General features: G+C 52.1%; 7 protein-coding genes across 7 annotated transcripts; 3 read left to right on the top strand and 4 right to left on the bottom strand.

Moving 5' to 3' along the window:
- Positions 1 to 2,040: 2,040 nt before the first annotated feature.
- On the bottom strand, positions 2,041 to 3,788 carry CONPUDRAFT_169855 (uncharacterized protein). Its single transcript, XM_007776848.1, has 12 exons — positions 3,730 to 3,788; positions 3,615 to 3,671; positions 3,529 to 3,553; positions 3,432 to 3,479; positions 3,353 to 3,379; positions 3,266 to 3,300; positions 3,128 to 3,206; positions 2,940 to 3,050; positions 2,794 to 2,873; positions 2,475 to 2,689; positions 2,293 to 2,394; positions 2,041 to 2,231 (listed from the first exon to the last, which is right to left on the bottom strand). The coding sequence occupies exons 1-12, from the start codon at positions 3,782 to 3,784 to the stop codon at positions 2,145 to 2,147; spliced, it is 921 nt and encodes a 306-aa protein (XP_007775038.1). The 5' UTR covers positions 3,785 to 3,788; the 3' UTR covers positions 2,041 to 2,144.
- A 1,477-nt stretch (positions 3,789 to 5,265) lies between these two features.
- On the bottom strand, positions 5,266 to 7,144 carry CONPUDRAFT_140331 (uncharacterized protein). Its single transcript, XM_007776847.1, has 12 exons — positions 7,004 to 7,144; positions 6,923 to 6,946; positions 6,808 to 6,864; positions 6,722 to 6,746; positions 6,619 to 6,666; positions 6,538 to 6,564; positions 6,450 to 6,484; positions 6,311 to 6,389; positions 6,116 to 6,226; positions 5,770 to 6,064; positions 5,518 to 5,619; positions 5,266 to 5,456 (listed from the first exon to the last, which is right to left on the bottom strand). Exons 1-12 carry the CDS (start codon positions 7,026 to 7,028, stop codon positions 5,370 to 5,372), a joined length of 915 nt encoding a protein of 304 aa, XP_007775037.1. The 5' UTR covers positions 7,029 to 7,144; the 3' UTR covers positions 5,266 to 5,369.
- Positions 7,145 to 7,857: 713 nt separating this feature from the next.
- On the top strand, positions 7,858 to 12,111 carry CONPUDRAFT_169853 (uncharacterized protein). The gene is made up of 16 exons (XM_007776846.1): positions 7,858 to 8,258; positions 8,318 to 8,542; positions 8,602 to 8,641; positions 8,693 to 8,716; positions 8,769 to 8,837; positions 8,892 to 8,950; positions 9,003 to 9,279; positions 9,335 to 9,817; positions 9,883 to 9,934; positions 10,000 to 10,138; positions 10,193 to 10,325; positions 10,381 to 10,422; positions 10,492 to 11,234; positions 11,303 to 11,417; positions 11,477 to 11,687; positions 11,749 to 12,111. Exons 1-16 carry the CDS (start codon positions 7,875 to 7,877, stop codon positions 11,912 to 11,914), a joined length of 3,162 nt encoding a protein of 1,053 aa, XP_007775036.1. The 5' UTR covers positions 7,858 to 7,874; the 3' UTR covers positions 11,915 to 12,111.
- A 113-nt stretch (positions 12,112 to 12,224) lies between these two features.
- On the bottom strand, positions 12,225 to 14,651 carry CONPUDRAFT_147530 (uncharacterized protein). The gene is made up of 7 exons (XM_007776845.1): positions 14,462 to 14,651; positions 14,239 to 14,315; positions 13,990 to 14,180; positions 13,748 to 13,919; positions 13,235 to 13,693; positions 13,091 to 13,168; positions 12,225 to 13,036 (listed from the first exon to the last, which is right to left on the bottom strand). The coding sequence occupies exons 5-7, from the start codon at positions 13,691 to 13,693 to the stop codon at positions 12,338 to 12,340; spliced, it is 1,236 nt and encodes a 411-aa protein (XP_007775035.1). The 5' UTR covers positions 13,748 to 13,919; positions 13,990 to 14,180; positions 14,239 to 14,315; positions 14,462 to 14,651; the 3' UTR covers positions 12,225 to 12,337.
- A 419-nt stretch (positions 14,652 to 15,070) lies between these two features.
- CONPUDRAFT_140329 (uncharacterized protein) lies at positions 15,071 to 17,064 on the top strand. Its single transcript, XM_007776844.1, has 12 exons — positions 15,071 to 15,409; positions 15,468 to 15,608; positions 15,666 to 15,693; positions 15,747 to 15,794; positions 15,848 to 15,874; positions 15,923 to 15,957; positions 16,011 to 16,092; positions 16,155 to 16,265; positions 16,322 to 16,422; positions 16,485 to 16,705; positions 16,767 to 16,850; positions 16,922 to 17,064. The coding sequence occupies exons 1-12, from the start codon at positions 15,388 to 15,390 to the stop codon at positions 16,976 to 16,978; spliced, it is 957 nt and encodes a 318-aa protein (XP_007775034.1). The 5' UTR covers positions 15,071 to 15,387; the 3' UTR covers positions 16,979 to 17,064.
- A 1,364-nt stretch (positions 17,065 to 18,428) lies between these two features.
- CONPUDRAFT_169850 (uncharacterized protein) lies at positions 18,429 to 20,395 on the top strand. Its single transcript, XM_007776843.1, has 13 exons — positions 18,429 to 18,559; positions 18,617 to 18,640; positions 18,695 to 18,757; positions 18,813 to 18,840; positions 18,894 to 18,941; positions 18,997 to 19,023; positions 19,080 to 19,114; positions 19,164 to 19,245; positions 19,303 to 19,413; positions 19,469 to 19,563; positions 19,630 to 19,850; positions 19,918 to 20,001; positions 20,062 to 20,395. The coding sequence occupies exons 1-13, from the start codon at positions 18,538 to 18,540 to the stop codon at positions 20,110 to 20,112; spliced, it is 891 nt and encodes a 296-aa protein (XP_007775033.1). The 5' UTR covers positions 18,429 to 18,537; the 3' UTR covers positions 20,113 to 20,395.
- A 1,072-nt stretch (positions 20,396 to 21,467) lies between these two features.
- CONPUDRAFT_93705 (TPR-like protein) lies at positions 21,468 to 25,445 on the bottom strand (the record flags this gene model as incomplete). The annotated part of the gene is made up of 15 exons (XM_007776842.1): positions 21,468 to 21,587; positions 21,644 to 21,708; positions 21,769 to 22,005; positions 22,068 to 22,544; positions 22,598 to 22,721; positions 22,788 to 22,873; positions 22,927 to 23,017; positions 23,072 to 23,466; positions 23,529 to 23,630; positions 23,684 to 23,771; positions 23,835 to 23,972; positions 24,031 to 24,672; positions 24,736 to 24,859; positions 24,931 to 25,202; positions 25,314 to 25,445. 15 exons carry the CDS (start codon positions 25,443 to 25,445, stop codon positions 21,468 to 21,470), a joined length of 3,093 nt encoding a protein of 1,030 aa, XP_007775032.1.
- Positions 25,446 to 26,289: the final 844 nt, after the last annotated feature.

Genomic DNA, 26,289 nt, shown 5'->3' with positions numbered 1-26,289 from the left:
AGTGATCACTGTTATAATATCGTCGTCGAGATAGTTTTGTATGATCACGAATGGTGACGCATTCCCATTGAGTGAACATATCCTTATGGTATGGCAGTGAATTTCGGCCGAACACCATGTCGCGGACACTTTACCATTGATCAAAATTGATGATCTTGCTCGTACATTTGTTAGTCGAATATAAAATACGGAGACCATTTCAGAAACAAAATTATCATTGAGCGATAACTTCAACTGCATATGGCAGCCACCGCTTGAGGTAGACACGAACACTAACGAACAATAAAAACGGTAGAGATTCGAATACCCGCTGACCTTTACAATGATGCGAACCCGGTTGCGTTGGTGAGAGCCTCGTCTTCACCCAAAAAAAGCTCTTGATCTGTACGTGCTGCAGTCTCTGCTTCAGCAAGCTATGCTGGGTCTCCTTCTTCATCGCTGGTATCACCGCTCTCTGTCGGAGTGAGGTTGTACACCGCTCCGGCGTTGGTCTGGTGGATGGCTCGGGATGCTCGGGAGAAGCGGAGAAGCGGACAGAGGACGGTTCGGGATGCTCAGGAGAAGCAGAGAAGCGGATAGAGGACAGCTCGGGATGCTCAGGAGAGGTAGAGAAGCAGAGAAGCGGGACAACGTGAAGGGATAAAGGTTGGAATGCATGGGGTCGCCGACATGTATATATGGGCGACCTCTCGCCTCGCTTTCCCCCATCCGCATGTACTACTGCGTATGGGGTCTAATATACCATAACTTCTAACACCCACGTCCTCCGGTAGCAAGGCACCAGCGAGCGCTATCGAGTCCGACCTCTCCTCAATTGAAGAAGATCCAGCGCCGGTGCCAAAGCCTGCCATTCAAACCAGGGCAAAGAGTGCCAGGATTAGTACAGGGGGAAAACAACCGGCGAAGAAGACTGGCAACTAGGTATGTTATATCAGTGTATCACTGCTTCATTTCGCTCACGTCCCCTCCCTTCCCAGAGATTGTTTGTCCCGGGCCTGTGTTCGCCCTAACGTATGTTTTTATTTTCTTGCTCCCTTCCAACTGTCGCTTCACGGTCTATACGCTTTATTCTTTCTTTGTACTTCCTGCGCCTGCGCTCGTCTACTGCTGCTGCTCTCGTGTATTATCCTCGTTCATCGGTTTAACCTCGCATAATGCTACATCATGTACTATATAATATTCACAATGAATGTCTTGTCATTGGAATCATGGGCGAGATTGCGAGTCCTCATCATATGGTGTGAGCTTTTATCATACGGCATAAAACACCAGCCGATCTTATCATGTAATTATCATGCAGGCACCGTCAACGGTAAGATAGCCATCAATATTATAATATCATCCCTGATCTGACCATTTCACCGTCTGATTTTGGTCTGATTTCCTGTATGTTAAAAACGGACTTTACGCTCCACTCGTGCTGGAGATTCAAAATATCACTAAGGTACGGTGTCAGTTATAACGGATTCTACTACTGCTCATGTACTTATATTCGGACCGCCCATTTAGTGATGGACGGCCCTATTAAGTCACGCGCGAACGTGACTTGCTGGCTTGACGCATCTCAGAGAAATGCCAGTTACACGTTTGTTGACGACTCCCAAGTCCAGTGAGGATCCATGTCAAGAGCGGAGTTAGGTACAATGTTCCTTACACGATGTGTCCTCAAATCCACGTCCTTCAGATATGTAATGTGCCTCTGAGTCGTCAGGAGTGGGGAGGGGTGTAGTATGGGGAAACACATATAAACAAGTTGTAGCAACGGTGCGGGCGGGCGCAGCTCGGACAGCCTGAGGGTGAAATGTTTAACCATATCCTTGAGGCTTACACGGACCGCATTTCAGGTTAAGGTAGCCCCGCTTGACTACTGGCGAAGCTTGAGGACTGGGACAAGGGTGAGCTATGTCAATCATGCTATGCAGTCAATCTCCTCTAAAGCTCCCTGTACTTGAAGTAGCGTGAATGCGACGAGTACGCCTCAAGGAAGAAAGAAGCTTCGGTAGAGAGATACTTTCCCCGCGGAGTTCTCGTGTGCCAATGTGATTTTATTCTAGTACTCACGAACATGCCTATTAGAGGGTACTTAGTGTTGTACTGCGCGACAAAGGCGCCGGAGATGCCAGGCATCGAATAGCCTGTGATAGCTAGTAAAACTCGTCAGACTCTCCGCTCATATTCGTCAACCCGACGATCGTCGTGAGCTGCCCTCCCTGCATCTCTAGATCAATCTGCTAGATCCAGTACGCTGGTCAGTGAAGTTGTCACAGAACACAAAGAGTGGGCTCTTCCTACCTGCTCCGAGGTCCTCTGCGTAAGCGTAGACTCGGTCTCTTCTGTCTTAGCACTCCCCGACCGATCAATGGCAGGGCGATTTAGGAACGTATCTAGGAGCGTCTGCTCCCCGTCTCGTTAGCCATCTTTTGTGCCTCCTCCAACCACTCAAAACCACAAAAGTGAATGCACACGCGACGTACTATCGAATACAACCGCCCAATCGGAATTCCCCACATCCCATACATATTGCTTTCAGGCCACAGCACGTACGAGATGAGCGCGAGGATCGCGAAGATGTCGGCGGGGACGCCCGTCTGGATGGTCCACCGGATCAAGCGATTAATGGCAATGCGGTAACGGGGCGGGCTCTTGAGCAGCTTGTTGCGCGATTTGATGAGGATGGTGATGAGTGTCGCTGGTAAGCGAACACGATAGGCAGGTCAGCAAGTGTCAATTCGGGGCTCGGAGGTAGGATGGGAGGCGGAGCACCGAACTGGGTGAGGGAGCGGATGTACATACCGGTGATATACGAGTCAGCGACAACATTTGAAATGCACCATGCGACGACGAGCCACTCAAAATTGATGAAATCGGGAATACTGGACACATAATTAGTACTCTCCTCGTACAAATGCCTTGTTGAAACAGATGCAGGCGCTACTTACTACCCGATGATCAGTTTCTTAAGCGAGATTCCGGTGCCCAAAGCGAGCGCGACAATGGACAGAAGGATTCCGACGAGGGCAAGAACCCGGCTTTGGCTCAGGCGGTATATCCTACATGTTGACACTTCAGCCACCTGGTCTTGCAGTGCAGTCTGGACAACAGGATGCGCGTAGGTGCAAGGACTTACCGCCATGTGAGAAAGCCCTGGGTTATGATGGCGCACCCCTCGGTTGCAAGCGACGTAATGCCGTACGCCCATGTCGACTCTGTCGGTTGCCAGGTCGTTGGATTTTAACTTATATCACGACGTCAATGCGACGCTCACCTAACAGGGCGCTTGGGTTTGTGTAGTTTGCCACTCTGGTTATGAAGGCTAAGTCGACGTATAGCTATAGATATGAAGAAAGCTTACGCGTAGAACCAGGCTGAGTAGATGAGCCTGCATGAGTCACCGAGTCAGCGCATGTAATGCTGATAGCGAGACGTCATACCCTACGCTATAGGCCGAGTCAAGAAGAAAGACGAAGCAGGTCATGAGTCTAACGGGATGTAAGACATGGTGTTTGGTGTTCGGCCCACATCACCCACCTGAGCGCATAGTGGTCGCCAAAGTCTGAACATAGGCGTTTGCTGCATTGAGCACTATGCTTGACTCAGACTCGTTGTTCACTCACTTGTATTGAAGTAAACGATGTACTGATAAGTGACAATACCGTAGAGAAAAGTGTTAACTAGCGTGAAATCATATTCAGCCGCGTAAGATTGTGTTGAGAGTGACAAATTGCGTACAAAATATGCCAACGATCAAGTATCCTAGAGTTTCACCTACGGACAGGAGTTCCATAGCGCCATGCTGTTCCATCCCGAGCTCATTCAGCACCTTAGCGGCCAGAGACCAGTCAACAGTGGGGGGTGGGATGGAAACGAAAAGCGCTCGAAGAGCTTCATGTAAGCTTAACGTCAGCATGACACCCGGGCCGCGAGAGTGGAGCGGCCGTCGATGCTCTCGGTGATCGGTTTTGTACAAAGATTTTTGTATCCGTGGGGACCGGGGTCCATATGGCGCGAGCCTCTTCGACAAACGGAGATGTGTATGAGATAGTATATGGGCGCATAGTAAGTGGTATGCTTAGACCAGGATCAGGACTCGTGCAGTTTTGTTAGCGCATAAGTAAGTATCACCGCGAGTATTCGAACAGCCTACACTGTGGTCCTGTTCTACAACTTGGAGGACCTTATCACGTACATACATAGAGCGAAGCTCCTTCCCGGGGTGCGTAGCGAGCCGAGCACATGGCAAGATCTGCACGGAGACGAAAAATTCTTGATGGGCCGAATCTCGCACGAACCGCAGAAGTGGACCTTAAGCTTAAGTCCGCATGGGGCAACGCAAAGAAAATTGCAAAGAAATCTCGTTTCGCTAATAGAGTCGACGAAAGCTTTTGAGCAAAGTCATGAGTTGATGCTGAGTTGGAGGGTGACCTTTTAGTGGTTTAATTTTGAGAGTGGACGATGGAAGAAGCGGGTTAGACTCACGAAGACCATGACTTGGTTCAGGGTCGAGGTCCAGGGCATAGTGGCGTTCGGCAGTTGCCGAATAAAGGGCCGTGAAACGCGTCTTGACCCGCCCTAAACAGAGCGCGCTTGCTGAAGGGACAGTTGTTCGAACATTACGTTTGCACCATCATACTATAGAACTCAGTTTCTCATCCCAAGTTCCCCCTCATAGACATAATCTTGTGCTCATATGAATCCAAAGTACCCGAAACAGGATTTACTGTGGCATAGCAACCTAGCATGGGCGTGCATTGCCTCGTGGAGCTTTGCGCAGGCATGTACACTCCGTCTGATACAACAGTAGCCGGGCAGCACATCTGCGATAGAGAATACAGCACCTCAGCAATGTCTCTCTGCCTTCTCCTCGCACCGCTCTGTTTCAGACCAGTGGTTTGTGAAAGGCCAAGGGCCGCTACCAACGTTGTTTTGTTGAAATGATCAAGGAACTTGTCGACAGAACGAGGCCTAGGCTGAGTGCTGGGGCTCAGGAAGATGGGCTATGTGTACAAGGAGCAGCTCATGCCCAGGTGCGTTGCACTAGCCATCGGATATCGCCAGTGGAAGTGATGTCGATGAGGTATCACTATCTCAGACGGAGACAGAGAAGACTTCGCTTTTCCGGCCAAGATTCTTCACTTGATACCGTGGTTCAGGCATATCAACAAATCGAGGAGAGTACACACGTTGAGAAGAAGCGTTCTCGCACATTTTCCCGTTTAGCGTTGGTCCGGTGGTTGTCGCAACCTCGGACCCCAGAAAATCTCGTGAGACAACGCAACACCATTTGAGTACGTACGAACATGCATAGTAAAAGGTACTCAGTGCTTTGCGACAAAGGCGCCAGAGATGTTGTATTGAATCGCCTGTATTCACTAGTAGAACTCATCAGACTCTCCACTCATGTTCGTAAACCTGACAACCGTCGTAAGCTGTTCTCTCTGTATCTCCAGATCGCTCTGCTAAAGTCAGAAGGTCATTCAACAAAGTTAACAGAGACGGAAACAACTAGGTCATTCTCACCTGCGCCGATGCTCTCTGCGTGAGCGTGAGTTCGGTCCCTTCTGTACTGGCGGCCCCCGGTCTACTAAACACGGGTCGGTTCAACAGCGTATCTAGAAGCGTCTTCATGTGTTTTGTCGTCAGCTAGCACTTCATGTTTCCAATTCGCAGCTCGAAAGGTTGGATAAAGAAGGTGAAAAGAGAAGAGAAGACGAAGAAACGGGGAAGGGGCGGAGGTCGGAAGAGAAGAGCAAAAGAGAGAACAACACGCACCATCGAATACAGCCGCCCAATCGGAATCGCCAGCATCCCATACAGATTGCTGTCCGGCCACCGCAGGTACGAGGCGACCGCGAGAATCGCGAAGAGGTCGGCGGGGACGCCTGTCTGGATCGTGCACCGGATGAAGCGGTTGATGAGCATGTGGTAGCACGGCGGGCTCTTGAGCAGCCTGTTGCGCGATTTAATGAGGATGATGATGAGTGTGATTGTGATGTACGAGTCGGCGATGACGGCCGATACGGCCCAGGCCACGACGAGCCATTCAAAGGCGACGAAATCGGGAATGCTAGGAATACAGTTGTTCACCCTGTCGTCGCCTACTGAACTCGTGACTCACTAGCCAATGATAAGGCCCTTGAGCGCAACTCCAGCCCCAAAAGCGAATGCGATAGTGGATAGAACGAGTCCAACGATGGGGAGGATGCGGCTGTGGCTCAAGCGGTATATCCTATACATTGATACTTCAGCTATCCACTTATGGGTAAATTTCGACAAGGGGACGATTCAAGGGTGGAGAGATGCAACGACTTACCGCCACGCGAGAAAGCCTTGCGTTATGATGGCACACCCCTCGGTTGCGAACGACGTGATGCCGTACGCCCATGTCGACTCTGTCGGTTATCGGGGTGTTGGAGGAGACAGCTATCTGACGAAGTTAATTCAAGGCTCACCTTGCAGAGCGCTCGGATTCGTGTAGTTTGCCACTCTGATCGTAGAGGCTTAGTCGGTTGCGCAGATATATAGTCGATGGCTACTTACACGTAGAACCAAGCGGTATAGACAAGACTAGCCCATATATATGAGTAAAGCTTACAGCAAGGGCGTTGGATATTGGCTTACCCGACGCTATAGGTTGAGTCGAGGAGGAAGAGGAAAGATGTCATGAGTCTAGGAGTGTTCTCATAAGAGGCACTGTGTTTGATCTGAGTTGCGGATCACGCACTTGAGTGCATAGTGGTCGCCGAAGTCTGTTGACATTGACGTGGTTGAGCCCTGCGTTTAACAACAAAGAGATCAACGTTCACTCACTTGTCTTGAAGTAGGCAATGTATTGATAAGTGACAACACCGTAGAGAAAGGTGTTGACTGGGATGGATACACAATGAGCCTGCTTGACCGCGCTGTGAACGTCAAGAACGCTCACAGAATATACCAATGATCAGGCATCCTAGCGTTTCATCCATGAACAGGAGAGTCGTATCTTAGAAGCAATGGGATTGCGCACCGAGTGTAGCGCTGTGGTGGTCCATCTTGAGCTCATCCGGCGGCTTGCCAGCGGCCAGTGATCAGTCAACACTGGGGAAAGACAGAAGCAAAAGGCGAACAAGGACTACAGGTACTGCAACAAGCACACCGTGAGTACGACACTGCCCGGGCCGCGAGAAAGAAGCGTTGCTCGGTGATCGGCTTTATATAAGATTTCGTATCTGCGATGGACGGGTCGCGAGCTTCTCCGAGAAACGGAGATATGTGTGGGATGGTGTCTAGAAGCACGCAAAAGTGGTCAAGATACGTTCAGCGCCAGCTTGGTTGGCATACTGTACAGGTGAGGTTATCCCCGCGAGTATTTGAACTCATACCGTCGAACATGCGCCAACGCTTCGCTTTACCAGTCGGAGACCCCTTGTCATAAAGAGCAAGGTCCCTTCCAAGTTCTTGGTTGCGTACAGAGCTGGCCGAGCACATGGCAAGATCTGCATGAACTCTTTGTCGCAACAACGTGGGAGCGGGTCTTTAACTCCGCATGGAGTTATCGCAAAGAAAACGTTGTGCACAGAGTTTATGAGTTCAGCAGAAGCTTAAGTGGGCGTAGAGCTGGAGTGGTGCCTCATCTGTCCTCTAGTTTCGCGATGTCGATGGTCTGGTAGCCCAATTTGAGCCCAAGGATCATGGTCTGACTTGAGTTGGCCACAAGACGGCGGGGCGCGGTGGCGTTCGGTAGTTGCCGAGTAAGGAACAAAGGCGATGAAGCGCGTCTTGACCTGCCCTAAACACGGCGCGCCTGTTCTACGCGCTCTTTGGGTGGTCGCCTTCCCCTGGCACAGCAACAGCAAATTTGTCCTTCCTCATATCTTACAACATATCCGACCTCCAAGATGGTCTACCAAGTCTTCCAGGACAGCGTCCAAGTCCTTCCACTAGCAGATGTCACCCAAAGCGCAATGTCGGCGCCTACCTTGGACGCAGACGTCGACGAGCTCGATGTCATCACGCCCGCCAACTCCCTCGCTGTATCTGCCGTTCCCTCAATGCGCTCCAGTGTCGTCACACTTGTAGAAGATGACAATTCACCCCCTCCCAAGCTGCTGTCTCGCCGACAGAGCGCCCGTCAGCAGGGCTCGCGTAAGGTGTACATCGACGGCCTGCGCCCACAAAAGAGCCCTGAGCCGTCACCTGCACCTCAGAAGAAAAGGCCGAGGTTGAGCGAGCCGGCGGATGCATTCAGCCAGAAGAAGCAGAAGAGGGAGGATAAGAAAGCTGTGAGTCTCATACTCGTCCGTGCCCTATCACCCTCTGAACCGATTCATTTGTCCGAAAGACCACTGTAGTTATCAACGCGCGCAAAGCGAAAGTCGAGGCTTCTCGCAAACGCTGGCTACTTCGGCACCGGGACATCTTCGAACCTCTGCTCCCATCTTCCACGTTCTTTGACCATGTCGAGAATGACATCAACGAGACGGACGGCAACACATCGTACGTTCCGTTCCGCAAGATCGAGTGTCAGCCAGCACCTATTCAGGGCGGCGAGATGAAGGAGTATCAGGTGAATATCTCGCAAATTCCATTCTCGCGCCTGCTTGTCTCATGCCACTTCGTGACTAGCTTCAAGGCCTCGCGTTTCTCGTGTACATGTACAAGAATGGTGTGTATCATGCTCTTGCCTCCTAGATTGTCGATTGACTCGTGAGCAAAGGCATAAACTCGATTCTTGGAGACGGCATGTTTTCGCTTCCTTCCCGTCTCGACGCGACTAACCCGTGTCTAATCAGAAATGGGCCTCGGAAAGACGCTCCAAACACTATCCCTCTTCGCGTACATCAAGGAGACGGAGCCCAAGGGTAGGCCGCTCGACCGCGCTCCTGCCTGCCGGATACTTACCTGCGCCTTTTCAGACAACCATGACCCGCACCTGATCATCTGCCCCCTCTCCGTGCTTTCATCATGGCAAACCGTGGGCATTATCATCCCAGCATCTTCTATAGTCCCTCTAACGGCCACTACAGGAAGCTGCTCGCTGGCTTCCCTCCTTCCGCACCATCCGCATGCACGGCGCTGCCTCCGAGCGCGAACACATCAAGAACGACCTCAAGTTCTCGTTGGATACGAAAGGCGAGAAGGTCGACCTCGTGCTGACGACGTACGAGACGTTCGTCGCCGAGTCCTCGTGGTTCAAGACGCGTCGCTGGTTCTACTGTGTGCTTGACGAGGGCCACAGAGTCAAGAACGCGGAAACGAACCTTGCGGGGCAGGTGCAGGGTATCGGGGCACTGCATCGATTGAGTAAGTATTTTGTTTGCTTTCTTCCCCTAGTACGCCGGCTGACGCGGGAGAACAGTCCTGACCGGCACTCCCCTGCAAAATAACCTCACCGAGCTCTGGTCCCTTCTGCACTTCCTTCTCCCTGTGGTGTTCACCTCCGCCTCGCAACGCCTCTTCCACTCCGCTTTCGACCTCACCAAGGGCACATACTCCCTCCCGTTCCTACGCGCCGCGCAGACGCTGCTCGCGACGCTCATGTTGCGCCGCACGAAGGCGAGCATCGAGGCGGAGCAGGGTGGGCTGGGTGTGCCGCCGCGAGAGGAGCGGACGGTGTGGGTGCCGATGACGGAGGCGCAACGCTTCTGGACGTATAGGATTTTGACGCGGATGGATACGTTGGATCTTGGGGAGATTTTTACGAGTGCGAGTTCGGGCGGCGGTGTGAAGGGCGAGGTGAAGGGCGAGGAAGTGGGGAGGGAAGAGGATGAGGGAAGGAGGGAGATGATGGGTGTTATTAGGGAGAAGATGAAGGTGGCTACGAAGGCGGAGGAGGCTAACAGTGCGTTTCTGCCTTCGTTCCGGCTTTTTATTGGCTTCATGGCTGACACTCGGTGGGACGGTTAGGGTGGCGACGACTCATGAACCTCCTCATGCAGCTCCGCAAGATCTGCGACCAGTACGTGTTCTCCTCTACCTCTGCGAATATACTCTGCACGTACTAACTGACCCGGACGCGTGCAGCCCGTACCTTCTCGACGACGCTGCGCCCGAGCCCTACGTCAACGGCGAACACCTCGTCGCGTCCTCGTCGAAGATCATCGCCATCGACAAGCTCCTCAAGGATATCCTGCCCAAGGGCGAGCGAGTTCTCATTTTCTCTGTACGTCCTTCCAATCCCTCCTTTTCCAGTATCTGAGCTGAATTGGTGACAAAGCAATGGGTAACGATGTTGGACCTGCTCGAGGACTTCATGCACCTCCGCGGGATCCCGTATGGCCGTCTGGACGGGAGCACGGTGCGTGCGAGGAGGACGCTCGATATCAAGCTATTTCAGCAGGAAAAGTCGCGTATGTGCTCTCTTTGCTATCCCTCCATTACGGCATATACTCATTCTCGCGACAGCATACCAGGTGTTCCTCATCTCGACCAAAGCCGGAGGCCTCGGTGCGTCCTCCTTCGCTATGAGATCCTCTTGACGCCTGTTGCTGACGCAGGCCGTGATCTGCTGCACAGGCATCAACCTGACCAAAGCCTCGACCGTGATCATGTGCGACTCGGACTGGAACCCGCAGAACGACCTGCAGGCAATCGCGCGCGCACACCGCATCGGCCAGACCAAAGTCGTCAAGGTCTACCGCCTGATTTGCGCGGGCAGCGTCGAGGACCAGATGCTCGACCGCATTCGGCGCAAGCTGTTTTTGTCGGTCAAGGTCATGGGCTCCACGGCTGACCCGTCGTCGTCTCCTGCGGGCGGGGATAAGGACGGGGAGAAGATGGGCACGTCGGATGTGTTGGATATTCTCAGGAAAGGCAGCAGCGCGTTGGGGGAAGCGGGGATGGAGCTGAGTCGGTTTTTGGGTGCTTCGTTCGGCGAGGTGTTGCAGTATTCGAAGGAGAGGGAGGATGCGAGGGATGCGAAGATCCGCAGGGATGTCTCTTCGTCTTCAGTAGGTCCAGGTTTGGAGGGCGTGAAGATGGAAGATGGCGTCCAGTCCGAGCCGAACAATGGCGCGGACGACAAGACCCTTGTAGAGGACGCAGAGGCAGAGGAGCGCCGTTTGCTCAGCGGGATCGCCCAGGTGCAGAGCAGGCTGTTCGAGGGTCGGGTCGTAGGTGGCGCCAGCACCAAAAACGGGCGGCAGGACAACAAGCAGCTCGCGAAGGAGTGGAACGAACTGCAAAAACGTGCGAGGGTGGATAGGCTCGTCACCGTGAATGGGATCCAGGTCGTCGCGGAGAATCTGGGGCAGAGTGCGGTACGTCTCCAATGTCTGCACACGGAGCTGTTATGACTATGATGCTGATAAACTGGTGTGTTGCGTAGCCCGCGGTTGTGATATCCCAGCAGAAGAAGAAACGTGCCAAGTGGGAGACCGAGGATTGGTGTCTCCACTGCCGAGACGGTGGCGAGCTCGTCGTGTGCGGCCTGTGTCCTCGAGGTACGCTTCTCCTTCTACACCTTCGTTGACTTGTTGCTCATTTGTCTCTCCCTCGCCAGTCTTTCACGGTCGCTGTGCAGGCTACACGGCCGCTGAAGTGCGCCGTCTTCCACAGCTTCATTGCAGCCAGCACGAGTGCTGCCAGTGCAAACGCAAGACACAAGAAACGGGCGGCATGCTCTTCCGCTGCCAGACATGCCCGCAGGCGTTCTGCGAGGACTGTCTTCCCGAAGGCGAGCTCGACGCTGTTGGCGATACTCTTCCCGAGTTGTGCGTGCTACCCCTGCTGCTCCTTGATTTTGTGGTGTGCTGATGTTGTTTGGTCATATAGCTTGGCCCTGGGTTTCGGCACGCGGATGGGCGCATACTACATCCGGTGCGCGGATTGTCATGCACACTGGGAGAAGAACCCCAAGGCGCGGAAGAGCTGGGAGGAGGAGATGCGTGAGACGGAGGCGAAGCTTGCGAGCATGGATCCTGCAGATATCCCTTATTGAACTTTGCTTTCCTTGGTTTCTTTGTTGATTCGTTGACATGTAGATTGACTTTTGGTGACGGTCCAGACTTTGCTTAATACCTCTTGCTGTAGCTTACTATACCTTTTGTATTCTCCATGCGCTCATAATTACCTGTTAATCATGCTGTAGATCATACTGGCTCGTCTCGTCTATAGATTGCCTTTCGCTCGATGCTTAAACTTGTCTCGCGCGCTTTCCTCAGGAGCTTGACGGCATTCTTCCTTTTGGGTTCCTTGCAGTTGCTGTTGACCAGGACCACTTCACCAAGATCATATCAAAATTTAAGCTGGTGTACAATAGCGCAATGCATAAACTATCTACGTATATATGGAATACTGTTATATATGTATGTACCTTCGCGCTGTCCATTCACGCCCCCTCGGGCCTGCCCTCGGGCGCATACTACAGCTCATACGGCCCATCCTTGAGGCAGATCCTTTCGTCTCTCCATACACGCAAGTCTTTGCCGGTCGACCCTACTATCTGCACCTCGCCTGCGCCTGTGTCGCTCATCACGTTCGCGACCGACTGCTCATTGACGGTGAACTGTCTAGATGTAAGCACATCAACCCACGCATCTCCGAAGGCGTCTCCAAACGAACGTCCAGTTTGGAAATATGCGGCTATGACAGCCAGCAGACAGAAGCAGCCAAGGAACCCCACGAAAAAGCTGGAGACCATTCCGGCGGCCAAGCGACGGCGGGTGACGAAACCTTCGAAGCTGAAGTACTTCCATTCAGCTTGCGGCGCGTCGGTTGGGCCGTGTCCAAACGCCGGCGGTGGACCCGGAAAGCGGCCCTTTGCGAGCGCATATGCAGATGGAGTGACGGTACCAGGTACCTGGAGGACGCCAAATAGCTGAGCAGGCGTAGATGGCGACGCCAGCATGCCCCGGCGGGCTCGAAAGTACGTCGAGTGGAGAGACTCGATCGTCATGCGGGACGCGAAGGTCGGGGTTGGGGTAACGGGGCATGCTCGCTCGAGCGACTTGGACCTTTCCCGCTTCTGGGGATCGGGTGTCCCCTGGAAACGTCGCTTGATGGGCGCAAGGGCAGCGCCAAAGCTGGATACACGGCGATTGGGCATGATGAACACCTTGTGCTGGTCAAGGTGGCTTAGTTGCAAGGTGCATTGGAAGAATTGGGCGAAACTCACATCCCAGGGTTTCTCAACGTTGCTCGACAAGAACCCAAAGCGCTTTCGAGGCCCATGCTGATTAGCCGGTTTGTCCACCTTTATTGTAAGATAGAACGGATCAGTGTCAGTCATCGAGCTGAACGACAGCCCAACAAGACGAACCTTCTTCTGTGGCGACCTCGTGCCGATACTGATAGCCCTCCGCATCGCCCCACCGAGGCTCAACCGCTTGCGTCCTCGACCCCCGACAAGTCCCTCTCGCCCTTCTTCGAAGCTCCTCTCGGTAGTCCCGGACCGACCCGCTTGCTCATACTCATTGCCGCTCTCGTAGCCCTCCTCATCGTCTACGAACACGGGAGCGAAGCTGCGTGCATCCGGCGAGCTCGCTTCCGAAGTGTTTACACGTTGTCCCGCAGCGTGGAAGCGAAAAGGGTCACATTCACCGCCGGGCAGGTCGCTGTCCTCGTCGACGGCCGTCTTGGCTGAGGACACTTCGGAGTCTGCGTCGCAGCTGGTACCGTCGCCACCATATGAGTAGGCGGTGGAAGAGGCGGTATGGGAGATCTCGGAAGCCGTCAGTTTCGGGGACTCAAAGAGAGAGTTCACGAATGGGGGTTTCATCTATAGGAGGGTAAAATGGGAAGGGTGACATGCGGGATGGCAAAGAAGACTTACGTCTTAAGCTGCGCTGCGGATATCGACAACCTGCGCTCGTAGAGTCTAAGGAGGGCGAGGGTGATCCGGCTGGAATATAAGCGGTGCTGTTCACTGGACTGAATCGCGATACAGGAGGTCGTGTTAGTCACTGGAATGGTGGTGTTGGAGTGCAGTCTGTACGGTCTGGATCCTAACCATCGCAATGTGAGCCACCCTACCCGTTTTCGTCTGCCGGTGATGCGCAATATGAGGCTACACACCGTATCATGCCTGCGTATGTGCGCGCATGCCTGGCAGGCTGCGAATATGGACCTTGTGGTGGTCATGCTAACACCAACCTCTAGCCAAATCGGCTCTCTGTACCTGTACTGCAACCGCCTCTGCTCATTCGCCTGTAGTAAGACGTAGTGCTGCTGCATCAGTACGTAAAACACACTGTTCGCCCATCCCACTATCAACGTGACACAAGTCAGACCTTCGTAGTGAGCGGGTAAACGCGGGCTACTCACGACTAGAGTGAGCCTAAATAACTCACGCCCGTGTGATTCAAGCGACACATCCTCCGGCAGTAGTTTTCGGTCGCGAGCTTGAAGGAGATGGACGCGTCAGCCTTGCGTAAGTAGTCGGCTGGCGGATGATAAGCTCATGCGCATCTACCGTAGCCCAGATGAAGACAGATGGAGTTAGAGTGATTACGATGATGAACGGGATGTTAGACACGAACCAACGAACCTCATACTTGTCGACGTTGCCCACTTCCATCGGTACACTACAGCAAGCAGTATGACCTGAAGCACCACGGCTTCCGGCTACCCTTCAACTGATGTCTCGATACCTTTTCGTGGTTACAATGTCCGAGCGCGTCAAGCAAAGCCTTAGCAGTTCCATGAGATAACCTATAAGTCAGGCAAGGGTAACTGCATAGGATGGATGTCGTTGGTCATGAGGAGGTGGAAGAATAAAAATTCCCACGGCATTCGAACGCGTTCTGCCACTGCTCGTGGTCTTTGACACCGATGTACGCATACGGGCATCTCACAGAGACTCCATCTGGGTATCGTCCCTTGATCTACACGCTGTTGTCAAACATTCTAGTTAAGGTACTCTTTGTCAATGGGTCGGGAAACGTCGCAGAGAGCAACATCGTCCTCAGCTCACCAGCACCCTCGGGCCTCGGGTTCGTGCCACTACCCTTTCTACAGCGCTTAGCAGCCCTAACTGACTCAAGCATCTGATTTCTCCGCAGCGATCAGTCACGTCGGAAGCACCTCATAAACGCGAGATTTGACACTTTGACATGACATTGCCGTCTCGCGGCTTATCTGACAGCAACAGACAGCAACCAAGTTATTTACAAGGCCAAAATGAACGGTCCCGTCAGGACGACTGTATTGAAAAGATGCAACTGAATTTCTTTACTCCAAACACCCCCTATTCAAACCGCCACTGCCCGACGTCACGGCGCCGATAAACGGAAACACGCGTTGGGGCCAGGGAAGGTCCAAGCACGACTGCTCTCCCTCTCCTCCTTCAAAAGAGCGCACCGACAGGTGTAAAACGGCTACACAAAAGAGACTAGTCTGCTGGTCGCCCTCGGGAAACGCACAGAGCTCACAGGTACTCACTCGCTCACCGGCTCTGGTTGCAAGCACGTCTGCATGGAACATGCCCCAGTAGTCGGTGTGTGAACTCCCAAGATGTCTAATATACTGTTAAGCTGAGATGGTATGGACGACAGGATGTCTTCTTTTGGGTGTACTTTGTGAGTCTTATATCTTCCCCTCTACAATAATCGCCATTGATACTCCTGTCCCAGTCAACACATTTCTATTCGGTATAGTATCGCAAAGATATGTCGTTTACTTTGCTTCGGGTCATGGTGAGTCATCATGTTGAGCTTATCCAGCACTCAGTACGCTCAGAGATAAACCTTCAGCACGTCCCGAAGAGCGAAATACCATAAAGTACGCATGTCTTTCGTCTCTCAGTCCCTTATCGTTCTCTTACTTGGTCCTAGGATGATGGTCTCCCTACTGTGTCTCCTCGACACCGTCTTCACTATTTTGTCAGTCGTGAGGGTCAGGATCTTGCAGCGTCCAGTATTGAGTTAATTGACAGACAAGCTTATGGGGCATGGCATCTCATGTACGTCCACTACCCCCATTCCTTCATCAGATCTGAGACACCTTGTAGCATCGCTAACTACGGCAATGCATCGATGGGTTCAGGTGAGTACTTCTTGAAATATCTCTACATTCACTTGAATTGACGGTCCGTGAAGCAACAATACCTTGGCCCGTTTGCTTGAACCCGATTGCGACGGAATGTACCGCCATGGCGACGCAGATGTTTCTGACTTCGCGGTGAGATCCTATTCAGTCTTGACCCGCGTCTCCGATCACCATCGACTGACACCTCCCTGTAGCATTTGGCGATTGCACCGCAGCCATCTGCTAGTTGGAATATCCATTTTCTTAGCATCAATGTCTTTTGTGGTTGGTTTCGCGGGGGCCGCGGAGTTGCTGATATTCAGACTGTAAGCTTCCGCACTGTGTGGTGATTCAAGATAAGCAGACTGAATAACCGAAACAGGCACGCAGACTCGTATACTCAAAGGGGCGCTCGTGGCATTCTAGGCTCGTTGGTCATTTCATGGTCAGCCCTCCAGGTCGCTACAGACGTGTTCATTACAGGTAAATGTCCCGTCCCCGTCGACCTCTCACGTTCCCCAGCGACTTAACGCCGTCTGTTATAGCCAGTCTTATCGTCATCCTATGCAGGGCCCGCAAAGGCCTAGCTACTGCAAGCGCGCGACGAAACTACGGACGAATCATTGACACGCTCATTCACGGCTCCATTCAGACAGGCGTTCTTGCCGGGGGGTGGGCAATCGGTACTTTCGTCGCGGTGATTGCTTGGCCCCAAAGTGATCTCTCCGGTGCCATATCGATCTGTCTAGGCCGTATATACACGATTGTGAGTGTACATCTCATCTTCCAAATCGCGCGCTGATTTACACTTGGGACGTCCCACTTAGACTTTGCTTGACATACTCATGGGTAGCACTCGCGCTGGAACTGATACGGATGACACAACCTCAAGCATAGCTGGTTTACCGCAGGTGGGTTTGTTTTCATACACGCCCTTGTAATTGTGCGCTCATGGTCCTGCATCTCGTCTACTTGAACATAGCTCACCTCTGCCATCGGCGACCCGACTTTTGACGACACGGCATCCCAGTTCCCATAACACCATGACCATGCCGATCAGCACTCCGTCCACTTAACGTCACGCCCTCTTATCCATCTAGAATTAATGTATATTCAAGCTGACTGTCTATTGCTACCTGGCACACGCTCTGCTCCGTCTGTCATTGGAAGACGCCCTCTGAAGACAAATTCAGGCAACGAGGTTCATCGTGTGGCGTGCCGCTGAGACAGAGACGCTGAGGCAGCCTTTGTATGCTGTAGTTCCCGTCGATTGGGATACACAGATGTCAGACCTGTGAGTGAAGCGATGATCTCGAGTTTGGGCTAGACTCTCGAGGAATCTGCAGAAGATGAAGGTTGTCGAAGAGGTAGATGTATACAGTCAACTCCCTCTTAACCCATAGCCCTCCGTGGACACCCACAGGTATGGGTTAGCAGGGAGTATGGGTTTCGAGAATGTCCCAAAAATAGATGCATGAAATTCTAAAAATAAACGCACGAAATACGGGAAACAAGTCTATTTGGAAAAATCGAGAGTAGCCAATTGATCACGTCTAGATGAGCTGGCCTTGCCAGGAGCAACTAAACTAGTAATCTTCGACGATGCCATCCCCTCTGACACCTCTGCCCGAAGCTGACGAGTGAACGATCCCAGGACAACGTCGAGTTTTCGAGCGTTCAGATCATTCATATTGTCGAGACACTGTCCAATCACTGATGTAGCTTCCAGCACCTCTTGCCGCGTTGGGGGGAAGTTGCGCTGGTTCATCATCAATGCATCAACACCAACCTCAGACTCATCTGCATCTTTAACCCCCCGCCCTTTCCCTTAGTGACTATTTTCTTGAGCTTTTGAAGGCCTTTCTCGAGGACTTTTAAGTCGATTTCATCCATAAGCACTATGAAAATAAGACGTGTAGTTGATTAAGGACTGGCAGGATGGTACCGTGTCGCTACAGCTTGGAATGTATATCTATTGGGGATAACTATTGCTACTATAAGTTCCGAATGTATGGGTTTTTTCGCCCTCAAGCCCATGGGGTATGTGATATCAGGGAGTTATGGGTTTCGGGACTCATTTGGGTGGGACAAAACACGATGGGTAGCAAAACCCATGGGTTAGCAGGGAGTATGGGATTGGAGGGCTATGGGTTAAGAGGGAGTTGACTGTAACCCATAGTGCTGTAGCTTCTCCCACGAACCATCGGGTACGATTGTCCTCTGCTTCGCACATTGAGTTACCGCAGCTATCGGCCCTGGTCGGAAATGACATCCTTCCGCATCTGAACATTGGTAATTCCTATTCAAGTTCAGATACTATGGGCGGCAAAGGTCCTCCAAGCTTTCAACGGCGGAAGATGCCGGGACGTGACTATGTACATTGAAAGGACGGAGCCTGGATTTCCTTACCGTAAACAACCCCCTATTGAAACTGTTACGGTTTGACGTGCCAAGCCGATCCCGTGCGCAGGGAGAACATCGATGCGCACATTGACGGTGCTAAATACCCTGACTGTTACACTGCATGCGCTGGCACCCCCTCCGCCTGTCGGTCATTCCTAAGAAGTTCTCTGTGACAGAGGCTTGAACCACATCTGCATGGAGCATGTCCAGATCATCGGTGTGTGGGTTTGCATTATGCGTTAATTTTGTCGAGCTGAAGTAGTCTGGATGACAGGGTGCCATCTCACGGGCGTGCTTTGTGAGTCATGCATCGTTAGTTCTAAGCTCATCATCACTCATACTCCTGCGTCAGTCAACACATTTTTGTTCGGCATAGTCTCGCAGAGATATGTCACCTACTTCTTATCCGGTCATGGTGAGTGGTGGTATTAGCGTGTATCATACTCTGCCAGCTGAATTTCAACCTTCAGCACGTTCAGAGGAACAATATACCGTGAAGTACAGTCATCCTTCGGTATTTTGTCCCGAAATATCATTTTACAATACCCTAGGATGATGGTTTCCTTACTTTGTCTTCTAGATACCACCTCTACAGCTTCGTAAGTTATCAAGTCGTCCGTTTGCTCGCAATGGCAGGTCTAAGCGTCTTCACAGTCTGATTTACGCGGCATGGCGACTCGCGTACGTCCGTTGTTCCCATCTCTCCGCCAGGTCCATGACACGATACACCTCTACAGCATCGTAGACTACAACAATCCATCTGCGCTAATGGGCGAGTCTCATAGATTCCCTCCGGTCACCTGAGCTGACAATCTGAGAAGCAATAACACCTTGGCCCATCTGCTTTAACCCTATTGTTGTTGAGTGTACTGCCATGACAACCCAAATGTTTCTAACATCACGGTGAGGGGTCAATAATTAGCGGCGTCTTCGACATCACTAGCTAACAATTTCTGCTAGCTTATGGCGATTACGCCGTAGTCGTCTGCTTGTTGGAATCGCTATCGCTCTAGCGACAATGTCCTTTGCAACAGGCGTGGCAGCGGCGGTGGAGATGCTGGTCACAAGATTGTAAGCTTCCACTGAGCACAACAGTCCTAGAGACCCTGATCAAGTAACAAACCAGCCAATCCAACGCTCATAGAGGGCCTCAAGGATTTCTTGGCTCCTTGATCCTTTCCTGGTCAGCCCTGCAAGTCGTCACGGACGTGTTTATTACAGGTAGTTTTATCACCACTGCTGTTCTTCATCATCTCTCAGCCTCTCATGACTGCGAATGCCGTATAGTCAGCCTCATCGTCATCCTCTGCCAAGCCCGAAAGGGTCTGGCCATTCCAAGTGCACGGCGAGAATACGGAAGAATTATCGACGTGTTCATTCATGGGTCTATCCAGACGGGGGTTCTTGCCGGAGGGTGGGCTATTGGTACTCTCGTCGCGCTGATTGCTTGGCCCACAAGTGATCTTTCTGGGGCTATATCAATCTGTATGGGCCGAATATACACAATTGCAAGTACATATTTCATCTTCCCAGCAAGTCATAACGCTGATTTGAAGTGACGCATCGCCCGCTCAGACCTTGCTTGACATCCTCATATGTCGCCCTTATTTTAAAGGTGATATTAGAGAGGGGACCACAAGCACTAAATCGTCGCCGCAGGTGAGTTGGCTCTCGAAAGAATCTTACGCTGACTTTCCTTCTTACGCAATTCCAATATAGCTCACCTCAGTCGTCGAATATCCGACCTTTGAGGCCGTAATCAATCCTTAAGACAACAGCAGAAGCACTGTGCAGCTATTTCAACCATCGACCCATGAGCGCGAGGTCACTGGTTAACGGGATTCTCAGATACGCTATTGTAATTGTGTCCCCGCTCTACTGCATCTTATCATGTTGATGAACATAGCTCACCACCGCTATCGGAGACCCAACTCTTGATGCCATGGAATCCCGATACCATAGCATCGTTATCACGATGACCAGTAATTTACCCATCTAAGGTCGTCCTCTCTTTGTCGTTTAGCATCATGAATCGTCAGTCTTCATGTTTACCGCGACCTAACGCACGCTTTGATGACCATGTGTAACCGGCAGAAGTCCTCCAAAGCTAATTATATGGCAGCGCAATTTGAATTGGGTCCATAATGTTCCATCAGCTGTTTCATCGTCCCCTGCGGATGCGTACCGTGATTCGGCGCTTATCTCCTTCATGGCCTTGGCTGGTAATGGCTGGTATTCACTTCGTAGCCAATTTAACTACCACGTCTCACATCGTTCCATACAGATCGTGCCTATCATCGTGGGCTTTTAGTGTCTCGATGTGAGAATTAATCTGACCAACTCATAGGGCATTACTTTCTCTCTGATTGTCATCAGAATGGGTCTAGGTGTATCGGCGGAGATGTACCTCAAAGCACTGAAAGACAGAGGCGACGCCGGTGGTAATGTTATAGGACCCACCACCCTCACAGTAACGTCTATAGTTGCATTTTCTCAGGGATCAGTCGGTGACATTGAGGAGGAGGAGTCCAAGATCACAGTTTGAGGTTTAGATTCTAATAGTTGTGCCTTCAAGTGAGCGTAAAGTCGATCGGTCCCTTGAAGTCACATAGTTTGAGTTCGTTGCTGTCCATTCGTTAGCCGTGAAGTACGGATAGGCCGATGTAACTCAGAAACGTAGTATATACGTAATTCAGTAAACAGTTAGCCCACTACTATATTTTCCGCAGTGGCAACCGCTTACTCTCGCAATGAGCTATGGAGCTAAAGACTCGGCCCTGTACACACGAATTGTACCCAGTTCCCTCTAGCTATGCGACAGCGTCATCACTGACAGAAACTCCTTCAAACAAGTTCAGTCATACGTAATACAAATTGGAAGGCTGTTCAGAGAAACCTACTTAAGAATGGTACCCGAAGAACATGCATCAAGTAGAGGCCAGGCGCGGTCATGAGTCACGCCAATCCCAAGCGCGACCCAGAATACAGGACTCTGCGGTCCATATTATCCGCGACATGCCTCTAAGCTACACTTGGGTAATCATTGGCCCTCCTAAGATGGGTTCAAGAGACGCCAAAGACGAGGAAACTTTGATGCAAGACCAGGGCTCTGTACTGGAACACAATTATCCGAGACTTAGCCATTTCTTCACGACCTCCTTGGCGAGCGGTGCAGCACCAGTGGTGACAAGGATAAGCGAAAGGTTGTAAGCTGCCTCTCGCGCAACCCCTATATCAGCCCCGGGCTACAGCGCGAGTAATGAGTTCGTCTTTCGGAAGCAAATTGGGAGCCAAAACGCACCTCTTTGCGCTTATCTGCCAAAACGAGTACCCGTTCGTAATGCGTTACTGCCTGCGAGTGCAACCCTATAACAACGCTCAGCCACTTGTTCGTCATGCATATGAAGACAAAACGATAGAACCAACCCAGTTGCTGGAACGCCCTCCCAAAGTTGAAATCCACCTCGAGCATCGTTGCGTCGTTAGCATTGTACGTCGAGCGGCGGACGTCTCTGTATTTGCTGAGGAACCCAAACGCCTGCACGATGAGATGGTGCCTATTGTCCGCTTGCCTCTGCATCGCTCGCCCGAGAGACGCACTTGCAATCGAGAGGTGCAGCACGGGGTCGATTGGGCAATACTTTACTGCGTAGAGCAGGTAGACTACCGGAAATCGTCGGTAAGCGAAGAAAAGAGACGATGTCAGGGTGAAGCGAGACACGCACAGATTGCACTCTGATAGCTCTTCCCGGCTACGCACATCTGGCCATACAGCGCGAGAGGTATCGGATTCTGTTTCTTCGGAGGAACTGGCTGCTTGACTCTTGCCAGATTCGAGTCTTTGTCGTCCTGTTGCTCTTCTCTCTCTTCTGGTCCGTCCTCACCTTCTTCGTCGTCATCGCCGTCTACAGCAGCGGCGCTACCTCCGCTCCTATTCTTTTCAGTCATAGTCCACCGTCCTCTGTGCGACCTCCATGCAAGCCGACCGGGTTCTTTCACAACTCCATCGCTGATTTTGATCTCCCTCAATACATGCTTCTGGAGCGTACTGCTCACAAAGGCATCGGTCTTGCCACCTCCAAGGCCTGCCGAGAGCGTAGCGAGCAATAAACGAAAAGGCTCGTTGTTGAACTGATGGGTATTGATCAACTTGCGCGCATGAATGACGATGGTTGGAGGATCGTCTGCGGCCAGGGCGCATGCTTTTCTCGCATAATGTGAGGCCTAGCCAGCAAAGGAGAAGTTCGTAGCTCACTGATAAGCGCGAGACGAATGGTCGTCTGGGATTCCAGGCTGCGATACCCACTGGATAGGAGGATGTGCGCAAGCACCTCCTCTCCATGTTTGTACTCTCCTCGTTTTGTTAGTATGAAAGCGTACTGAAAACCGCCTTTTGTCAGCGTCTTGGTCACAGTTGTAGACTCTTAATACCAAAAGGAACGAACCTGCATAAATATACGCAGCCAGTCATCAAATGTCACCCCACGGAACGAGTCAACTTCTTTCTTGTGCCTACGAGACTTGTCTTGCTCTATCTCCATTCCGTCAGTGCTCAATGCCGACCATCAACTCGGAAGGACATACCAACAAGCTCCAATCTAGACGCCATCCGCTCCTCATCTTTCTCCTGGCCATGCCTCCTATGCTGCGGGAACATACCCTTGAACCCTTGATCCTGTTAGAGCCAACTCAGTGACTATTCTTTAAGTTCTATAGGATTTAGACCTACCCTTGATGCCAAGAATAGATTCCTCGTTTCCCGAAACATCTCCACGAGCTTCTCGGCCTCGAGCATCCACTCGCGTTCCGCCACCTCATCATATGCCCCCCGCTCATCTACGTCCATAGCGTCTGCGGAGCTCATGTGACTACCGCCTGTGACTTGCGGCCAGAGCTCGAGGAGACGCTTGTGGCCCTGGATGACCTCCCGCTCACGTTGCACCTCCAGCTCGCGTAGTTGTACAGTGCTCAACCGGCCTCCTTGTGATGGCCTATTGCCTTTCGTCTTCCCGGCGGCAGTTTTCTCTTCGAACAACGAAGTGCCTGGTCCTGGAGTTGTCTCAGGGGTGACAGTGCTGCTGATGCGACTGTCGGTCGCGGGGCGACGTTTACGGGAGTCAATGACTGGTGCGTGGCATACATGAGTTAGCTCAAGGTAAAGTGGCATTCGATCTGGCGACCCTTACCTTGGTATACGAGCGCGAGTGCTTTGCGGGGCTCATCCATGATTTCATATAGCTCTGCGAGCTTCATCTTCGCGTCGTTGTTCGCCGGATCTGCATCAATAACTGCCCATTTCGTTGACTTTCCAACTCGCACAGGATACAGCGAAAATACGTACCTTGTTGATAAACCTCTGCTGCTTCCCTCAATCCACCCGTCATCCGACGACACGTCGCTACTTGCAGTAACACGTACATACTGCTCGTCTAATGGCCCAATAGATGAACAAGTTAGCACCAGTTCGAGGCATGGAGAAGGATTCGGCTCACGGCTGGGTCTGAGCCCAAAAGTTCGTACACAGGCCCTGCTTGGTCGTAGGTTTCTTTTTCAAAGTACGCGTCTGCGAGTTCGCCAAATAGGGGCGCATAGTCGAGTGGGTCCTGGGTGAGGACGATGTTTGCGTGAATCTAAGCGGGTAAGACGTAAGCATCAACCGTAGTGCAAACGGTGGATAAAGGAACAAACTTTGCCCTCATCAATGTCGCCCAGTTTAATCCGCGCGACTGCTAACCGATGACGCGCGTTTATATCCAGCGGGTAGTACCCTGGTTGCGGGTCACCCTCTCGAGTGGCACCTCCCGCTGATGCCAAACTCTGCTCGAGGTTCCCTAGCGCAATGTCTCCCTCACCCTGCATGCTGACTTGAGGGTGAGAAAGAGGAGGCGTGTGCATGGGTAGGTCAAATTCTCGGTCATCCTCACAGCCATCCCAGAACTTCTGGGAAGCGCGGCCCTGTAGCCAGCGGCATCCACGACGTATCGTTTCGATGGCACGCGCGTATTCTGAGAGGGTGTTGTACAAGTCTGCGAGGACAAGGACGTCGAGGAAACCGAATAGCTCGGCTTCACTCTGTGGCTGGTTCTGTGACGAACTATCCCCAAGGTCATGAAGCATCTCTGGGGCGATATGCTCGACTGGAATATGGGCTGGAGGTTGCGCCGAGGGTGGACCAAGTGGATAAGCGGTTTGATAGTGGTCGAACGCACGCTGGTACATCGACGCGCAGAGAGCAAGCTCGCCTGCGTCGATAAGGATCGACCGTAGTTCAGCGAGAACAGCCATGTCGTGTGGGTAGTGCTTCAAAATTGCGGTGAACGAGTGTCGAGCCTAGGGTTTTGTGCGCATATACTCAGCTCTCCCTGGTCTCACGAAGAGGAACACAATGCGTACAGTACGTATCTCCAGCAGTTCCTTGGCGAGTGTCGCACGGTCCCAAAGTGCGTTGACATTCGAGGGATCGAGGCTGTACAGCTTTCCATAGCAGTACAGCGCCTGCTGTCCGTGACCCATCTCCCTATATGCACCTATTTAGCGACTCTCGGAAGGCCAAGAACGCAGCGCATACAATGACAAGAAGAGACACACCTGGACTGAACAGCCAGTCTCTCCCACTCGTCAGCGTCATGCCTCAAATGCGCGGCCATGATTCGCAGCTGAAGGGCCCTCCCGTGGTCACCGGCATCAGAATAGCACTGAGCTAGCACTCCCCATGCAGCGGTCGCTCGTGGTTCGATCCGTATCACCTCTTGCATGATACGACTAGCCTCAGCGTTGTTTCCGTCGACATATGCCTGATTTCCCTCTCCGATAAGTGCACGGACCTGGTGCGATAGTGGGGGGCCTTGGTGGCGGCGTTTCTATCAGTGACATGTTTGCGTCAATAAAAGAGCGTACAAAGCCGTGGGAGCTACGAGCTGAGATGTCCCGAACGGAGAAGAGAAAGATTCGAATATGGACTAGATGCATACCTTGCGTAACTTCTTTCTCCCGACCCCAGAGGCCTCGCGAAGGTCGTCGTGAAACTCGGCATTGCGCTCTTCAATATTGATGTCCCAGTCCCTACTCAGGAAAGAGGAGTCTTCCGTAACGTCGTTCGACATGCGGATGTTCTGTACGAGTCGACTGCGTACAGGCGGTAGAGGAATGACGTGAGGTAGGAGCCATGAGGGAAGGTATATCGAGAGTGTTACATACTCAAAGTCTCCGTTGATCTCTAGCTGAACACCCTGAGGGATATCTTCGACCTCCTCTTCCTCTCCTTCCTCGCCATCGGCCGAAGCTGCAGTTTCTGCGTCTTCAGAGTCGGTGGCGTCTTCAGGGTCTTCTGATCCCTCTGCATCGGACTGGTCGTCTGAGGGCCCACTGTTAGCATACTGCACCAGAACACAACATATTCTTACAGAGCTCTTCTTCATCCATGATCACTCAGCGGATGGTCGATACGCGTGAGGAGTCGCGTCGCGGAGCAAGGGCGAAACGCGGGAAAATGCCGGAGCATCGGCGCAGGACAACTGCAGCCGAACTTGCATCTTATCTTGCGTCTTTCGTCTTACACCGACCATAGACACCACCTCGATCGTTCGTAAATGATCCCCCGTGTCATGAGCTGGCGAGTTATCCTTGTGTATCCACAAAATGAGGCATAGTTACAAACTGCATCGCAGTTTTACGTCACATAGGGGAGCAAGTACATCAGGTCGATCGTTTATACAGGTATCGAGTCTCAGAGACCATTTGTCGTCCTCAGCCTTAACAACCCTCACAGCTTCCTCACTTGAGACAAAAGCAGAAACTTGGGTTTAGGTATGACCCATCATCTTCGACCCATATCGATTCCCAATGGCCACGTGAGCTAGCACGATTCCCGGCTTGTCGTCTTCTGAACGCTCTATCCTTTTCATGCTTAGGCTCAGATTCCTCCTCATCGGATTTAAGGTCTTCCTC

The sequence above is a fragment of the Coniophora puteana genome (assembly GCF_000271625.1).
Source record: "Coniophora puteana RWD-64-598 SS2 unplaced genomic scaffold CONPUscaffold_18, whole genome shotgun sequence".
In the NCBI taxonomy this organism is placed as follows: domain Eukaryota; kingdom Fungi; phylum Basidiomycota; class Agaricomycetes; order Boletales; family Coniophoraceae; genus Coniophora; species Coniophora puteana.
The sequence above is the reverse complement of the archived record's forward strand: the minus strand, read 5'-3'. Positions and strand labels throughout refer to the sequence as shown.

Coding starts and splice junctions, on each gene's coding strand:
- CONPUDRAFT_140331 (XM_007776847.1), bottom strand. CDS start 7,028: ATGGACCACCACAGCGCTACACTCG. Junction 6,565..6,618: donor GACTCAACCTATAGCGTCGG/GTAAGCCAATAT, acceptor TATATGGGCTAG/TCTTGTCTATACCGCTTGGT. Junction 6,065..6,115: donor AAGGGCCTTATCATTGGCTA/GTGAGTCACGAG, acceptor CTGTATTCCTAG/CATTCCCGATTTCGTCGCCT.
- CONPUDRAFT_140329 (XM_007776844.1), top strand. CDS start 15,388: ATGGAACATGCCCCAGTAGTCG. Junction 15,875..15,922: donor TATGGGGCATGGCATCTCAT/GTACGTCCACTA, acceptor GACACCTTGTAG/CATCGCTAACTACGGCAATG. Junction 16,266..16,321: donor GAGTTGCTGATATTCAGACT/GTAAGCTTCCGC, acceptor TAACCGAAACAG/GCACGCAGACTCGTATACTC.
- CONPUDRAFT_169853 (XM_007776846.1), top strand. CDS start 7,875: ATGGTCTACCAAGTCTTCCAGGACAGCGTCCAAGTCCTTCCACTAGCA. Junction 8,717..8,768: donor AAACTCGATTCTTGGAGACG/GCATGTTTTCGC, acceptor GTGTCTAATCAG/AAATGGGCCTCGGAAAGACG. Junction 11,688..11,748: donor GGCGATACTCTTCCCGAGTT/GTGCGTGCTACC, acceptor TTGGTCATATAG/CTTGGCCCTGGGTTTCGGCA.
- CONPUDRAFT_169850 (XM_007776843.1), top strand. CDS start 18,538: ATGGAGCATGTCCAGATCATCG. Junction 18,758..18,812: donor CTACTTCTTATCCGGTCATG/GTGAGTGGTGGT, acceptor TTCAACCTTCAG/CACGTTCAGAGGAACAATAT. Junction 18,841..18,893: donor GAGGAACAATATACCGTGAA/GTACAGTCATCC, acceptor ACAATACCCTAG/GATGATGGTTTCCTTACTTT.
- CONPUDRAFT_147530 (XM_007776845.1), bottom strand. CDS start 13,693: ATGAAACCCCCATTCGTGAACTCTCTCTTTGAGTCCCCGAAACTGACG. Junction 13,169..13,234: donor CGAGGTCGCCACAGAAGAAG/GTTCGTCTTGTT, acceptor CTTACAATAAAG/GTGGACAAACCGGCTAATCA. Junction 13,037..13,090: donor ACGTTGAGAAACCCTGGGAT/GTGAGTTTCGCC, acceptor CACCTTGACCAG/CACAAGGTGTTCATCATGCC.
- CONPUDRAFT_169855 (XM_007776848.1), bottom strand. CDS start 3,784: ATGGAACTCCTGTCCGTAGGTGAAACTCTAGGATACTTGATCGTTGGC. Junction 3,480..3,528: donor GGCGACCACTATGCGCTCAG/GTGGGTGATGTG, acceptor ACATCCCGTTAG/ACTCATGACCTGCTTCGTCT. Junction 3,051..3,127: donor CAGGGCTTTCTCACATGGCG/GTAAGTCCTTGC, acceptor GTCAACATGTAG/GATATACCGCCTGAGCCAAA.